This window comes from Monodon monoceros, unplaced genomic scaffold (genome assembly GCF_005190385.1).
Source record: "Monodon monoceros isolate NGI ecotype Baffin Bay Population unplaced genomic scaffold, NGI_Narwhal_1 Contig3263_ctg1, whole genome shotgun sequence".
Lineage (NCBI taxonomy): Eukaryota > Metazoa > Chordata > Mammalia > Artiodactyla > Monodontidae > Monodon > Monodon monoceros.
The window spans coordinates 408,710-424,329 of record NW_021699185.1 but is presented as its reverse complement, the minus strand read 5'-3'; the positions used below and the strand labels follow the sequence as shown (position 1 = coordinate 424,329).

At 36.7% G+C, this 15,620-nt stretch overlaps 1 protein-coding gene across 1 annotated transcript in view; it reads left to right on the top strand.

The window, feature by feature from the left end:
- Window positions 1–15,620, top strand: part of LOC114903788 (cilia- and flagella-associated protein 53-like) — a 68,003-nt gene that overhangs the window by 2,124 nt on the left and 50,259 nt on the right. The window contains exons 2-3 of the mRNA XM_029237082.1: window positions 2,161–2,390; window positions 2,899–3,072. Of these exons, the coding sequence (XP_029092915.1) occupies window positions 2,161–2,390; window positions 2,899–3,072 (404 nt within the window). The remainder of the gene's footprint in view (window positions 1–2,160; window positions 2,391–2,898; window positions 3,073–15,620) is intronic.

Below are 15,620 nucleotides of genomic sequence, written 5' to 3'. Positions count from 1 at the left end.
ATATTTTGGATATATTGGTTAAATAAAAATATATTATTAAAATTAATTTCCCCTGTTTCTTTTTACTTTTTAAAATACAGCTACTAGAAAATGTTATTAAATTACATATCTGGTTTATATTATATTTCTGTTAAACAGGACAGGTTTTGATTACATAATGCTAAGACTGCATGGGTTGGCACCACCTCGTTGTTAGAGAACTCCAGATCATACCTGTTCATCCAGAGATAAGGTCCTTCCTGATCACAAAGTCCTACACAGGATGCCCAAGCCTTAAAGGGCTTCCTAATCCCCAGCTACTGCTCAGGCTGTTTCTCACCACCCTCCACCCCCATCCCCCTCTTCAGTCAAAATGTACCTCAGAACCTGGTTCTTGCCCTGACAATTTGACAGTTGATTCCTTATGACCTTGGTGCTTGGTTCCTGTTCTCAGCCCATCTGTCTACTGGGAGTGTGAGTTCCTATGTATATCCTGCCCAGGGTGCAGTCTTGACTCAGGCTCTGCTTTGTTGTCACTGAATCCACATTCATAAAATGTTTTATGTATTAGAGAACAGTAGTTTGTTAACTAAATCTAGGCTCTAAATAATTTGGATATGAATTAGTTACTTCCCATGATGTAACCCTCAGTATCATCTTTTGTCTCCAACCTACCTCAGTTTTGTATTATCTTATTCAACTAATCTAGGTGTGTGTATATATATATATATATATATACCCTGAGCCCTGAATCTTTTCATGAAGCTATCTTCAAATGTTGATTTTCTTTCCCTAGGAGATTCCCTTACCAAGTCCCAATTCTAAGTGTAAATGATCAGATTGACTCTGCCACATGAGTTAAAAGTTTTGTTCCTGGGCTTCCCTGGTGGCGCAGTGGTTGAGAGTCTGCCTGCCGATGCAGGGGACACGGGTTTGTGCCCCGGTCCGGGAAGATCCCACATGCCGCGGGGCGGCTGGGCCCGTGAGCCATGGCCGCTGAGCCTGCGTGTCCGGAGCCTGTGCTCCGCAACGGGAGAGGCCACAACAGTGAGAGGCCCGCGTACCGCAAAAAAAAAAGTTTTGTCACTGTGAATCAGCACACCAGAGTCTCACTACTCACCTAAGGATGATTTGCTAAAACTGGCTGAAAATACAAAGCTCAAGACCATGGATTTCATGGTGGCCCAGGAGGAGCAGGAATCACATCAAGCCCACCCATAAACATTGTTTCATTCATTCATCTTTCCCATTCATATTGAGAACCTGATGCTGGTAGGCATGTTCATTGCTAGGAGTACAGAAATGAAAAAGATATAGTCCATATGATTTTATTAAATGTGTCAATATGTATTCACAATGATGTATGCATTTCCAACTTTCTGGTGGAAGTTTGTATAAAATGAACATATTTACAGAAATTCAATTTACCCCAAAATGTCAGGAGCACAGCTCTTACATTAAACTTCTGGGCACAATAGAAATAGGAAAAAAGTTCTACCACTAGGGTTTTTTTTTTTCCCTCTTTTCTTTTCCTTCTTTCCCTCCCTCCCTTTCTATCTTCCTTGCTTCCTTCTTAGTAAAGGGTTTTTTATTGTCACAACTTGTTATATATTGATATATCCTTACACTTAGATAGTAGTCTCTTAATTGAAAGAATTTTTATGTCGGTAGCTATGTTGTCCACCCCTGAGAAACAATGTGGGGTAGTTGGTGGCAAGATTAAGGTCAGGAATTAGAAGACCTCTAATTCTTGTTCTATCCAGGTCTGCCCTAACTGTTTTTTTTTTTTTGCCCTAACTATTTAAAGCACTTTGAGCAAATAACTTATCTATTGTTAAGTTATAACTTATCTAGATAATCCAGAGATTATCTAGTCAATTATCTATTGACTAGATAATCTCTGGAGCCCTGTTCAAATTTTTAACTTTATAATTCCATGAACTTTTACTCAAATGGCATTTGAGAAATATTTGAGACTGATTTGATGACATCTTAGGTATAGGTTCAAAGAATCAAACAAGTTACATCTTAGGCACCTAAGTTGTTTGCAGTTGTAGCAGGATGTATTAGTTTTATATACCAAGTTTTGATTAATATGAGTATCGGTGGAGGTCATGATTAATTGAAAATATGCAATCGATTTTGGGTCTATCATAAGTGATAGTTGCTATTTGTTTTCAGAGAGCCAAGCCTCCCAAAGGCCAAGGGGCTGAACATCATCTGGAAAGAATCCGACGCAGCCATCAGAAGCATCATGCTATTTTGGCTTCCATTAAGTCAAACGAGCGGGATCGCTTGAAAGTTGAGTGGGACCAGCACAATGACCACAAGTTTGTGGACAGTCTTGTGAAATCAAGAGTCAAGGATGCCATGCAAGGGTTTATCATCAATACTGAAGAAAGACGAAATAAGTAAGGCTCGTAAACCAGCTGACCCAGACTCTGAAACATTCCTAAAACCACAGTTTGAGATTGATCAATCAAAAATCAAGTGAATTTTTACAGTAAGGATCATGGCTGAGCTATGCATATTCCTGCCAAACCAATAGCTATTGCTTGTTTCTATTTTCACTTGTGATAACCTATGTTTGATAGAAAGCAAAAGAACATATTGTTTCAGATTTCTTTATTTTTAATTAAAATCTGCTCATTTTGCTTTTTTGTTGAAGATATACATTACATATCTCATCTGTATGTGATCAAATAAAACATGGCATAGATCAGTATCTTTATTGCTTTAAATGGCAACTAGTCTTATTTTATGGAATACTGTAATGATCTTTCCTTCTTACAAAATTTATGACTGAACGTGTACTTCTGAAATCAGATTTAACAAAATAAAAATCAGTTAGTGAAATGGTACATGTGGCATGATAGTTTTAATTTCCTTTTCTCTTGTCATTTTGTTTTGTGAACTTAGGTTACGTGAACTTTTAGCATCAGAAGAAAATGAATATTTTATTGAAATGCAATTGAAAGAAGAAACAATTGAGGAGAAAAAAGATAGAATGAGAGAAAAAATCAGATTATTAAGAGAGAAGAAAGAAAAAGAGAGACAGGATTTTGTGGCTGAAAAGCTAGACCAGCAATTCAGGTAATGATATCAGAAAAACACACACACAGAACCTGAAGTTGGTATATTAAGAATTATTTAGGAAAGCTAACTACAGTAAAGTGTAGCCTTAAGAGGGTATACACAGCAGTTGTACCTTTAAGTCTTGTTAATTATATATACATCATTGCATAATGCAGATACTGAGGAGTTTTGTTTGTTTTGTGGTGAGAATGCATAAGATTCACTCTCTTAGCATATTTCAAATATATAATACAGTATTATTGCCTGTAGTCACCATACTGTATATTAGATCCCCAAAACTTATTCATTCATCTTATAGCTGAAAATTTATATCCTTTGACCAATATGTTCAGATTTCTCCCACCCCATAACCCCTGAGAACCAGCATTCTGCTCTCTGTTTCTATATATTCAACTTTTTTTTCTTAGACTCCACATTTAGTGAGATCATACAGTACTTGTCTTTCTCTGTCTGGCTTATTTCACTTAGTATTATATCCTTCAGGTTCATCCATGTTGTCTCAAATGGCAGAATTTTCTTTTTTATGCTGAATAATATTCCATTTCATACTTTCTTTATCCATTCATACATCAATGGACACTTAGTTTGTTTCCATATGGTAGTTCTGGTTTTAATTTTTTGAGGGATCTCCATACTGTTTTTCAGAACGGCAATACCAATTTATATTCCCACCAACAGTGTACAAAGGTGTCGTTTTCTCTACATCCTTGCTGACACCTGGTCACCTCTTGTCTTTTTTATAATAGCCATCTGAACAGGTGTGAGGTGATATCTCATTGTGGTTCTGATTTGCATTTTTCTGGTGATTAGTGATGTTTTCACATACTTGTTGGCTATTTGTATGTCTTCTTGGAAAAATGTCTATTCAGGACTTTTGCTCATTTTTTTAGTCAGATTATTTGGTTGTTTTTTTTTTTTTTTTTTGCTATTGAGTTAAATGAGTTTCTTATGTATTTTAGATATTAACCCTTTAACAGATATATGGTTTGAAAATATTCTCTTCCATTCTGTAGGTTGCCTTTTTATTTTGTTGATTGTTTCCATTGCTGTGCAGAAGCTTTTTAATTGGATATAGTCCTACTGGTTTATTTTTCATTTTGTTGCCTTTGCTTTTAGTGTCATATCCGAAAAATCATTGTCAAGACCAATGTCAAGGAGCTTTTTCTCTATGTTTTCTTCTATGGGTTTTACAGTTTCAGGTCTTATGTTTAAATTTTTAATCCATTTTGAGTTAATTTTTTTTTTTTTTTTTTTTTTTTTTTTTTGTGGTACGCGAGCCTCTCACTGTTGTGGCCTCTCCCATTGCAGAGCACTGGCACCAGACGCGCAGGCTCAGCAGCCATGGCTCATGGGCCTAGCCGCTCCGCGGCATGTGGGATCTTCCTGGACCGGGGCACGAACCCGTGTCCCCTGCATCGGCAGGCGGACTCTCAACCACTGTGCCACCAGGGAAGTCCTTGAGTTAATTTTTTTGAATGGTGTATATAGGGATGCAATTTCATTCTTTTGCATGTAGATATCCAGTTTTACCAAGACTGTTTATTGTGTTTATTTACCAAGACTATTCATTGTGTGTTCTTGGTCTCCTCGTAAAAGATTGGTTGACCATATATGCCTGGATTTATTTCTGGGCCCTCTATTCTGTTCCACTGGTCTATGCAACTGTATTTATGCAGCTACCATACTGTTTTGATTATGATAGCTTTGTAATATAGATGGAAATCAAGTATGTGATGCTTCCAGCTTTGTTCTTCTTTCTCAAGATTGCTTTGGCTATTCATGGTCTTTTGTAATTCAGTTGGAATTTTGGGATTTTTCTTTTTCTGTTTCTGTGAAAATGCCATTCGAATTTGGATAAGGATTGCATTGAACCGGTAGATCACTTTGCGTAGTATGGACATTTTTAAAAATTAATTAATTAATTTTATTTTGTTTATTTATTTTTGGCTGTGTTGGGTCTTCGTTGCTGCGTGCGGGCTTTCTCTAGTTGCGGCAAGCGGGGGCTACTCTTCACTGTGGTGCGCAGGCTTCTCATTGTGGTGGCTTCTCTTGTTGCGGAGCACAGGCTCTAGGGTGGACGGGCTTCAGTAACTGTGGCTCACGGGCTTAATTGCTCCGCGGCATGTGGGATCTTCCCAGACCAGGGCTCGAACCCGTGTCTCCTGCATTGGCAGACGGATTCTTAACCACTGCACCACCAGGGAAGCCCCAGTATGGACATGTTAAAAATATTAATTCTTCCAACCCAAGGGCAAAGGATATCTTTCCATTTATTTGAGTCTTCAATTTCTTTCATCAGTGTCTCATAATTTTCAGTGTACAGATCTTTAACCTCCTTGGTTAAATTTATTCTTTTGTATTTTATTGCTTTTGAAGCTGTTGCAAAAGGGATTGTTTTCTTAATTTCTCTTTCAGATCATTCATTATTAGTGTAAAAAATGCAACTGATTTTGTTTGTTGATTTCAAATCCTATAGCTTTACTGAATTCATTGATTAGTTCTAACAGTTTTTGATGGAGTCTTTAGGGTTTTCTATATGCAAGATCATGTCATCTGCAAACAGATAATTTTACTTCTTCCTTTTCATTTTGGATGTCTTTCATTTCTTTTTCTTGCCTAATTGCTCTGACTAGGATTTCCAGTACTATGTTGAATACAAGTGGCAAGAGTGGGCACCCTTGTCTTATCCCTGATTTTAGAGGAGAAGCCTTCAGTTTTCTACTTTTGAGCATGATGTTAGCTGTGCACTTGTTATATATGGCCTTTATTGTGTTGAGCTACGTTCCTTCTATAAGTAATTTGTTGAGAGTTTTTTTTTATCATGAATTTGTCAAACCTTTTTCTGTATTAAGATGATCATATAATTTTTATCCTTCATTCTGTTAATGTGGTATATCACATTTATTGATTTGCATATGTTGAACCATGCTTGCATCCCAAGGATAAATTCCACTTGATCATGGTATCTGCTTCTTTTAATGTGCTGTTAAATTTGCCATGCTAGTATTATATTGAGGATTTTTGCATCTGTGTTATTCAGGGATATTGGAAGTGTTTTCTCTTCTTCAATTTTTTTGGAGGATTTGAGAAAGATGGGTATTAATTCTTCTTTAAATATCTGGTAGAACTCACCCACAGCATGTGGCATCCTCCTGGACTGGGGCACGAACCCGCGTCCCCCACATCGGCAGGCGGACTCCCAACCACTGCGCCACCAGGGAAGCCCTATTGGTAGATTTTTGATTACTGGTTCAATCTCCTTACTCATTATTGGTCTTTTCAGATTTTCTATTTTGTCATGATTCAGCCTTGGTAGTTTATATGTGTCTAGGAATTTATCCATTTTTTAGATTATCTAATTTGTTTGCATATAATTGTTCATAATAGTCTTTCATGATCCCTTGTATTACTGCAGTGTCAGTTGTAATGTTTCCTCTTTCATTTCTGATTTTATTTATTCAAATCTTCTCTCTTTTTTCCTTAGCTAGTCCAGGTAAAGGTTGTCAATTTTGTTTATCTTTTCAAAAAACCAGCTTTAGTTTCACTGATTTGTTTTATCATTTTTCTAGTCTCTACTTCATTTATTTCTGCCCTGATCTTTGTTATTTTCTTCCTTCTGCTTACTTTGGGCTTAGTTTGTTCTTTTTATAGTTCCTTGAGGTTTAAAGTCAGGTTGTTTATTTGAGATCTTTCTTTTCTCTTAATATAGATGTTTATTGCTATAAACTTCCCTCTTAAAGCTGCTTTTGTTGCATCCCATAAGTTTGGGTATGTTGTATTTCTGTTTTCATTTAAGATATTTTTTGATTTCCCTTTTCATTTCTTCTTTGACCCATTGGTTATTCAGGAGTGTGTTGTTTAATTTCCACATATTTGTTAATTTTCCAGCTTTCTTCTGGTGTTTGGTTTCTAGTTTTATGCCATTGTGGTCAGAAAAGATACTTATATGATTTTAATCTTTTTAAATCTGTTAAGACTTTTTTGTGACCTAGCATGTGATCTATCCTGGAGAATGTTCCATGTGTACCTGAGAAGAATGTGTATTCTGCTGCTATTAGATGGAATGTTCTGTGTATGTCTGTTAGGTGCATTTGATCTAAAGTATGGTTCAATCCAGTGTTTCCTTACTGATTTTCTGTCTGGATGATCTATGCACTGTTGAAAGTGGAGTATTGAAGTTCCTTACTATTACCACACTGCTGTCTGTTTCTACTTTGATATCTGTTAATATTTGCTTAACATATTTGAGTGCTCTCATGTTGGGTGCATATATAGCTGACCCCTTGAACAACACAGATATGAACTCTGCAGGTCCACTTAAATGTGGTTTTTTTCAGTAAATGCAGTACTACATGATCTGGGATTAGTTGAATTCGCAGATGTGGAGGGCTGACTACAGGACTTGAGCATCTGTGGGTTTTGGTATCTGTAGCAGGTCCTCAAACAAATCCCCTGCAGATACCAAGGGATGAATCTATATTTATAATTGTTATATCCTCTTGATGAATTGCTCCTTTTATCATTATATAATGACTTTCTTTCTCTCTTATTACAGCTTTTGAGTTAAAGTGTATTTTATCTAACATAAGTGTAGCTACCTCTGCTCTCTTTTGGTTTCTACTTGCATGAAATACCTTTTTCCATCCCTTCACTTTAAAGATATGTGTATCCTTAAAGCCGAAGCAGGTCTCTTGTAAGCAGCATATTGTTTGATATTGTTTTTTATACATTCAGACACGCTGACTAGATAATTTCAAATTACCTGTCTTTGAGTTCTCAGATTTTTTTCTTCTGTTTTGTTTGTTCACGCCTGATGTTGATGCTGTCTCTTGGATTTTTCATTTCATTCATTGTATTCTTCAGCTCCGGAATTTCTGTTTGGTTCTTTTTGATGATTTCTATCTCTGTTGAATTTCTCATTTTGTTCCTGTGTTGTTTTCCTGATTTTGTTGCATTGTCTATCTGTGTTCTCTGGTAGTTTACCAACCTTCCTTAAAACAATTGTTTGGAATTCTTCATCAGGTAATTTGTAGAGCTTTATTTCTTTAGGATTGGTTATTAGAAAATCATCGTGTTCCTTTGTTGGTGTCTGTTTCCTTGATTTTTTGTAAGCTTCGAAGTCTTGTGTTGCTGTCTTTGCATTGAAAGAAGTATTTACCCCCTCCAGTTTTTACTAGCTGGCCTCAGGAAAGAAATACCATCACCAATCAGCCCAGCTAGGGATTCTGAGACCTTTCTCAGACCTTTTCTATGGATGCACCTGCTCTACACTTCTTGTTCTCTCGAGTGTATGTAAAGCATAGCCTCACATCCTGTCTTTGGCAGGATCTGGATTCTCCCTACTGGCTGCTAGAGGAGAAGATGCTGTAAGGGGCAAAGGGGACACTGGGAAGTGAATTTCAATGGACCATTAATATATTTTCCACTCTCTAGTAAATGTTTTTTGACACAGTAATAAAAATGAAGTTTCATAAGTGGTTTGTGCTCTTAAAATACGTATTAATTTGGTAACAATTTTTACAGATTTCAGAGAGATCTTATATAACTAAGTATACAACTTCAAGTTGTATAACTTGCTAGTTAGATGAATTATTAGAATTTTTGAAGAAACAGTTATATCCTGCAACAATATACAGTAGCCCCCCTTATCCATCCCCAGTAAATGTCTGAAACTGGGGCGAGTACCAAATTCTGTATATACTATGTTTTTTCCAATACATACAGACCTATGATAAAATTTAATTTATAAATTAGGCACAGTCAGGGGTTAACAACAATAATGAAATGGAACAGTTATAACAATATACTGTAAAATTCATGAATGTGGTCTATCTCTCTATCTCAAAATATCTTATTGTACTGTACTCACCCTTCTTCTTGTGATGATGTGAGATGATAAAATGTCTATGTGATAAGTAAGATGAAGTGACGTGAATGATGTAGACGTTGTGATGTAGCATTAGGCTACTGGCCTTCTGACCACACGTCAGAAGCAGGATCACCTGCTTCGGGTGATCCTGGATCATTGATCAATGACGATGTTGATGGTTGATGTCAGGAGCAGAAAATGTTGACGGAGATCCCAAGTGGGTGCAAAATTTCATTACACTACTTAGAACAGAGTGCAGTTGAAAAACTTATGAATTGTTTATTTCTGGAGTTTTCCATTTAATGTTTTCAGACCACAGTAGATTGTGGGTAATAGAAACTGTAGAAAGTGAAATGGTGGGTAAAGGAGACTACCATAATTCATTTGAAATCCAACTGTTTTCAGTGTTTTTAATGTAATACCACCAACTCTTTAATACAGAGCAGCAAATATAGTTTTAATTCATTATAACGGTGAAGGGGCAGTGTTAAATTTTGATCAAGGATGCTAAATCAGGCCCCATTACTGAAAATATAACTGAGGCTTTAATGTATACATAAAGTGAGATGAAATTTTTCCTCTTCCTCTCCTTTCCCTTCCTCTTCCTTTTAGTATTCCATTGTGTGAATATACCACAATTTATTCATCTTCCAGGTTATAGGCATTTCAGTCATTTCCAGTTTATTCCTATAAATAAAGCTGCTGCAGACATTCTTGTACATATCTTCTGGTAGACAAGCACATTCATTTCTTTTAGGTATATTCAGTGGCATACCTAGAATATTTGACACTCTAGAACGGATCATTTTTATTGCTCCAGGTCTTCCAAACAGCAAAATTATTTTCAGTAATAATAATGAAATGAAATGAATAACAGTGACAAGATAACCAGTGATTTTAAATTTATTTATTTATTAATTTATTTTTTGCGGTACGCGGGCCTCTCACTGTTGTGGCCTCTCCTGTTGCGGAGCACAGGCTCCGGACACGCAGACTCAGCGGCCATGGCTCATGGGCCTAGCCGCTCCGTGGCATGTGGGATCTTCCTGGACCGGGGCACGAACCCATGTCCGCTGCATCGGCAGGCGGACTCTCAACCACTGCACCACCAGGGAAGCCCAAAATTTTTTTTATTTTTAAATAATTATATATTCACAGAAATTGAAAAGATAGTACAAAAATCTCATGTATTCTTACAGTCCCAGTTTCCTCCAATGGTTATATCTTATGTAACTATAACACAGTATCCTACAAGGAAATTGACATTGGTATAATGTATGTATATAATTCTGTGCCATTTTATCACGTGTAGATCCATCTAATCCGCCACCACAATCAAGATACAGAACTGTTCCATCATCACAAAAGTCTCCCTTGTGCTCCCCTTTATAGTCACAACCACCACTGTCACCCCCATCATTCCTAACCTCAGGCAATTTCTAATCCCTTTTCCGTCTCCATAATTTCATCATTTCAAGAATTTTATATAAATGGAATCATACAATATGTGATCTTTCGAAATTGGCTCTTTTCAGTCAATGAATTGCCTTTGAGGTTCATCCAAATTGCTGCATGTATCAATAGTTTGTCCTTTTTATTGCTGAGTGGTATTCCATTGCATGGATGTACTTAAGTTTCTATAAATCATTCACTTACTGCAGTACATTTTGATTGTTTCTAGTTTTTAACTATTATAAATGAATCTGATATGAACATTTGTGTACAGATAGTTGTGTGAACATAAGTTTTCCTTTCTCTAGGATAATTGCCATATGCTGGGTCTTATATGTATGCTTAATTTTGTAAGAAACTGACAAATTGTTTTCCAGTGTGGCTGTACGATTTTATATTTCTACCAGTAATGTGTAAAAGATTAAGTTTTTCCATATCTTTGCCAGCTTTTCATACTGTCACTAGTACAGCAGAGGTGTGTAATGATATCTCATTGCCACCTTTACTGGCATTTCCCTAATGGGTGGTGGTGTTGAACAACTTTTCATATGCTTATTTGCCATGTGTACATTCAATTTGGTGAAGTGTCTCTTCATATCTTTTCCCATTTTCTAATTGGATTAGCTGTTAAGTTTTGAAAAGTCTTTGTATATTCCAGATATGAGTCCTTTGTAGGATATGTGGTTTAGAAATAGTTTTTCCTAGTCTGTAGCTTGTTTTTTTTTCCTCTTAGGGGTGTCTTTCACAGAGAAAAAGTTGGTACATCATGAAAAAAACTTTTTTAATCCCCTACCCCTGTATGGCCTTTCCCCCCTTCCCTCTCCCCACTGGTAACCACTAAGTTTGTTCTCTATATTTCTGAGTCTGCTTCTTTTTAGTTATAGTCATTAGTTTCTTGTATTTTTTTGGATTCCACATGTAAGTGATATCATATGGTATTTGTATTTCTCTGTTTGACTTATTTCACTTAGCATAATGCTCTCCAAGTCCATCCATGTTGCTGCAAATGGCAAAATTTCATTCTTTTTTATGGCTGAGTAGTATTCCATTGTATATATATGCCATATCTTCTTTATCCATTCATCTGTTAATGGACACTTAGGTTGCTTCCATATCTTGACAATTATAAATACTACTACTATGAACATTGTGGTGTGTGTGTCTTTCTGAATTAGTGTTTGTTTTTTTTTTTTTGGATATGTACCCAGGACTGGAATTGCTGGTTCATATGGTAGTTCTGTTTTTACTTTTTAGAGAAACCTTCATGCTGTTTTCCAAAGTGGCTGCGCTAATTTACATTGCTACCAATAGTGCAACATCCTTGCCAACATTGTTATTTATGTTCTTTTTGATGATAGCCATTCTTTTTTTTTTAACATCTTTATTGGAGTATAATTGCTTTACAATGTTGTGTTAGTTTCTGCTTTATAAGAAAGTGAATCAGCTATACGTGTACATATATCCCTATATCCCCCCCTCTTGCATCTCCCTCCCACCCTCCCTATCCCACCCCTCTAGGTGGTCACAAAACACTGAGCTAATATCCTGTGCTATGCAGCTGCTTCCCACTAGCTATCTATTTTACATTTGGTAGTGTATATATGTCCATGCCACTCTCTCATTTCGTCCCAGCTTACCCTTCCCCCTCCCCGTGTCCTCAACTCCATTCTCTACGTCTGCATCTTTATTCTTGTCCTGCCACTAGTTTCTTTGGAACCATTTTATTTTTTAGATTCTGTATATATGTGTTAGCATACGGTATTTTTCTTTCTCTTTCTGACTTACTTCACTCTGTATGACAGACTCTATGTCCATCCACCTCACTACAAATATCTCAATTTCGTTTCCTTTTATGGCTGAGTAATATTCCATTGTATATATGTGCCACATCTTCTTTATCCGTTCATTCGATGATGGACACTTACATTGCTTCCATGTCCTGGCCATTGTAAACAGAGCTGCAATGAACATTTTGGTACATGACTCTTTTTGAATTATGGTTTTCTCAAGGTATACACCCAGTAGTGGGATTGCTGGGTCATATGGTAGTTCTATTCTTAGTTTTTTAAGGAACCTCCATACTGTTCTCCATAGTGGCTGTATCAATTTACATTCCCACCAACAGTGCAAGAGTGTTCCCTTTTCTCCACACCCTCTCCAGCATTTATTGTTTGCAGATTTTTTTGATGATGGCCATTCTGACCGGTGTGAGGTGATACCTCAATGTAGTTTTGATTTGCATTTCTCTAATGATTAATGATGTTGAGCATTCTTTCATGTGTTTGTTGGCAATCTGTATATCTTCTTTGGAGAAATGCCTGTTTAGGTCTTCTGCCCATTTTTGGATTGGGTTGTTTGTTTTTTTTTGCTATTGAGCTGCATGAGCTGCTTGTAAATCTTGGAGATTAATCCTTTGTCAGTTGCTTCATTTACAAATATTTTCTCCCATTGTGAGGGTTGTCTTTTGGTCTTGTTTATGTTTTCCTTTGCTGTGCAAAAGCTTTTATGTTTCATTAGGTCCCATTTGTTTATTTTTGTTTTTATTTACATTTCTCTAGGAGGTGGGTCAAAATGGATCTTGCTGTGATTTATGTCATAGAGTGTTCTGCCTATGTTTTCCTCTAAGAGTTTGACAGTGTCTGGCCTTACATTTAGGTCTTTAATCCATTTTGAATTTATTTTTGTGTATGGTGTTCAGGAGTGTTCTAATTTCATAGTTTTACATGTATCTGTCCAGTTTTGCCAGCACCACTTACTGAAGAGGCTGTCTTTTCTCCACTGTATATTCTTGCCTCCTTTATCAAAGATAAGGTGACCATATGTGCGTGGCTTTATCTCTGGGTTTCTATCCTGTTCCATTGATCTATATTTCTTTTTTTGTGCCAGTACCATACTTTTGATTACTGTAGCTTTGTAGTATAGTCCGAAGTCAGGGAGCCTGATTCCTCCAGCTCCATTTTTCTTTACAAGATTGCTTTGGCTATTCGGGGTCTTTTGTGTTTCCATACAAATTGTGAAATTTTTGTTCTAGCTCTGTGAAAAATTCCAGTGGTAGTTTGATAGGGATTGCATTGAATCTGTAGATTGCTTTGGGTAGTAGAGTCATTTGCACAATGTTGATTCTTCCAATCCAAGAACATGGTATATCTCTCCATCTATTTGTATCATCATTAATTTCTTTCATCATTGTCTTATAATTTTCCGCATACAGGTCTTTTGTCTCCTTAGGTAGGTTTATTCCTAGATATTTTATTCTTTTCATTGCAATGATAAATGGGAGTGTTTTCTTAATTTCACTTTCAGATTTTTCATCATTAGTGTATAGGAATGCCAGAGATTTCTGTGCATTAATTTTGTATCCTGCTACTTTACCACATTCATTGATTAGCTCTAGTAGTTTTCTGGTAGCATCTTTAGGATTCTCTATGTAGAGTATCATGTCATCTGCAAACAGTGACAGCTTTACTTCTTCTTTTCCGATTTGGATTCCTTTTATTTGTTTCTCTTCTCTGATTCCTGTGGCTAAAACTCCCAAAACTATATTGAATAATAGTGGTGAGAGTGGACAAACTTGTCTTGTTTCTGATCTTAGAGAAAATGGTTTCAGTTTTTCACCATTGAGAAGAATGTTGGCTGTGGGTTTGTCATACATGGCCTTTATTATGTTGAGGTAAGTTCCCTCTGTGCTGACTTTCTGGAGGGTTTTTATCATAAATGGGTGTTGAATTTTGTTGAAAGATTTTTCTGCATGTATTGAGAGGATCATATGGTTATTCTCCTTCAATTTGTTGAAAAGGTGTATCACACTGATTGATTTGAGTATATTGAAGAATCCTTGCATTCCTGGGATAAACCCCACTTGATCATGATGTATGATCCTTTTAATGTGCTTTTGGATTCTGTTTGCTAGTATTTTTTTTAACATCTTTATTGGAGTATAATTGCTTTACAATGGTGTGTTACTTACTGCTTTATAACAAAGTGAATCAGTTATACATATACATATGTTCCCATATCTCTTCCCTCTTGCGTTTCCCTCCCTCCCACCCTCCCTATCCCACCCCTCTAGGTGGTCACAAACCACCTAGCTGATCTCCCTGTGCCATGTGGCCGCTTCCCACTAGCTATCCACCCTACGTTTGGTAGTGTATAAATGTCCATGCCACTCTCTCAATTTGTCCCAGCTTACCCTTCCCCCTCCCCATATCCTCAAGTCCATGCTCTAGTAGGTCTATGTCTTTATTCCTGTCCTACCCCTATGCTCTTCATGACATTATTTTTCCTTAGGTTCCACATATATGTGTTAGCATACGGTATTTGTTTTTCTCCTTCTGACTTACTTCACTCTGTATGACAGACTCTACGTCCACCCACCTCACTACAAATAACTCAATTTCGTTTCTTTTTATGGCTGAGTAATATGCCATTGTATATATGTGCCACATCTTTATCCATTCATCTGTTGGTGGACAGTTAGTTTGCTTCCGTGTCCTGGCTATTGTAAACAGAGCTGCAATGAACATTTTGGTACATGACTCTTTTTGAATTATGGTTTTCTCAGGGTATATGCCCAGAAGTGGGATGCCTGGGTCGTATGGTAGTTCTATTTATAGTTTTTTATGGAACCTCCATACTGTTCTCCATAGTGGCTGTATCAATTTACATTCCCACGAACAGTGCAAGAGTGTTCCCTTTTCTCCACACCCTCTCCAGCATTTATTGTTTGCAGATTTTTTCATGATGGCCATTCTGACTGGTGTGAGATGATATCTCATTGTAGTTTTGATTTGCTTTTCTATAATGATTAGTGATGTTGAGCATTCTTTCATGAGTTTGTTGGCAATCTGTATATCTTCTTTGGAGAAATGTCTATTTAGGTCTTCTGCCCATTTTTGGATTGGGTTGTTTGTTTTTTTTTTGCTATTGAGCTGCATGAGCTGCTTGTAAATCTTGGAGATTAATCCTTTGTCAGTTGCTTCATTTACAAATATTTTCTCCCATTGTGAGGGTTGTCTTTTGGTCTTGTTTATGTTTTCCTTTGCTGTGCAAAAGGTTTTATGTTTCATTAGGTCCCATTTGTTTATTTTTGTTTTTATTTACATTTCTCTAGGAGGTGGGTCAAAATGGATCTTGCTGTGATTTATGTCATAGAGTGTTCTGCCTATGTTTTCCTCTAAGAGTTTGACAGTGTCTGGCCTTACATTTAGGTCTTTAATCCATTTTG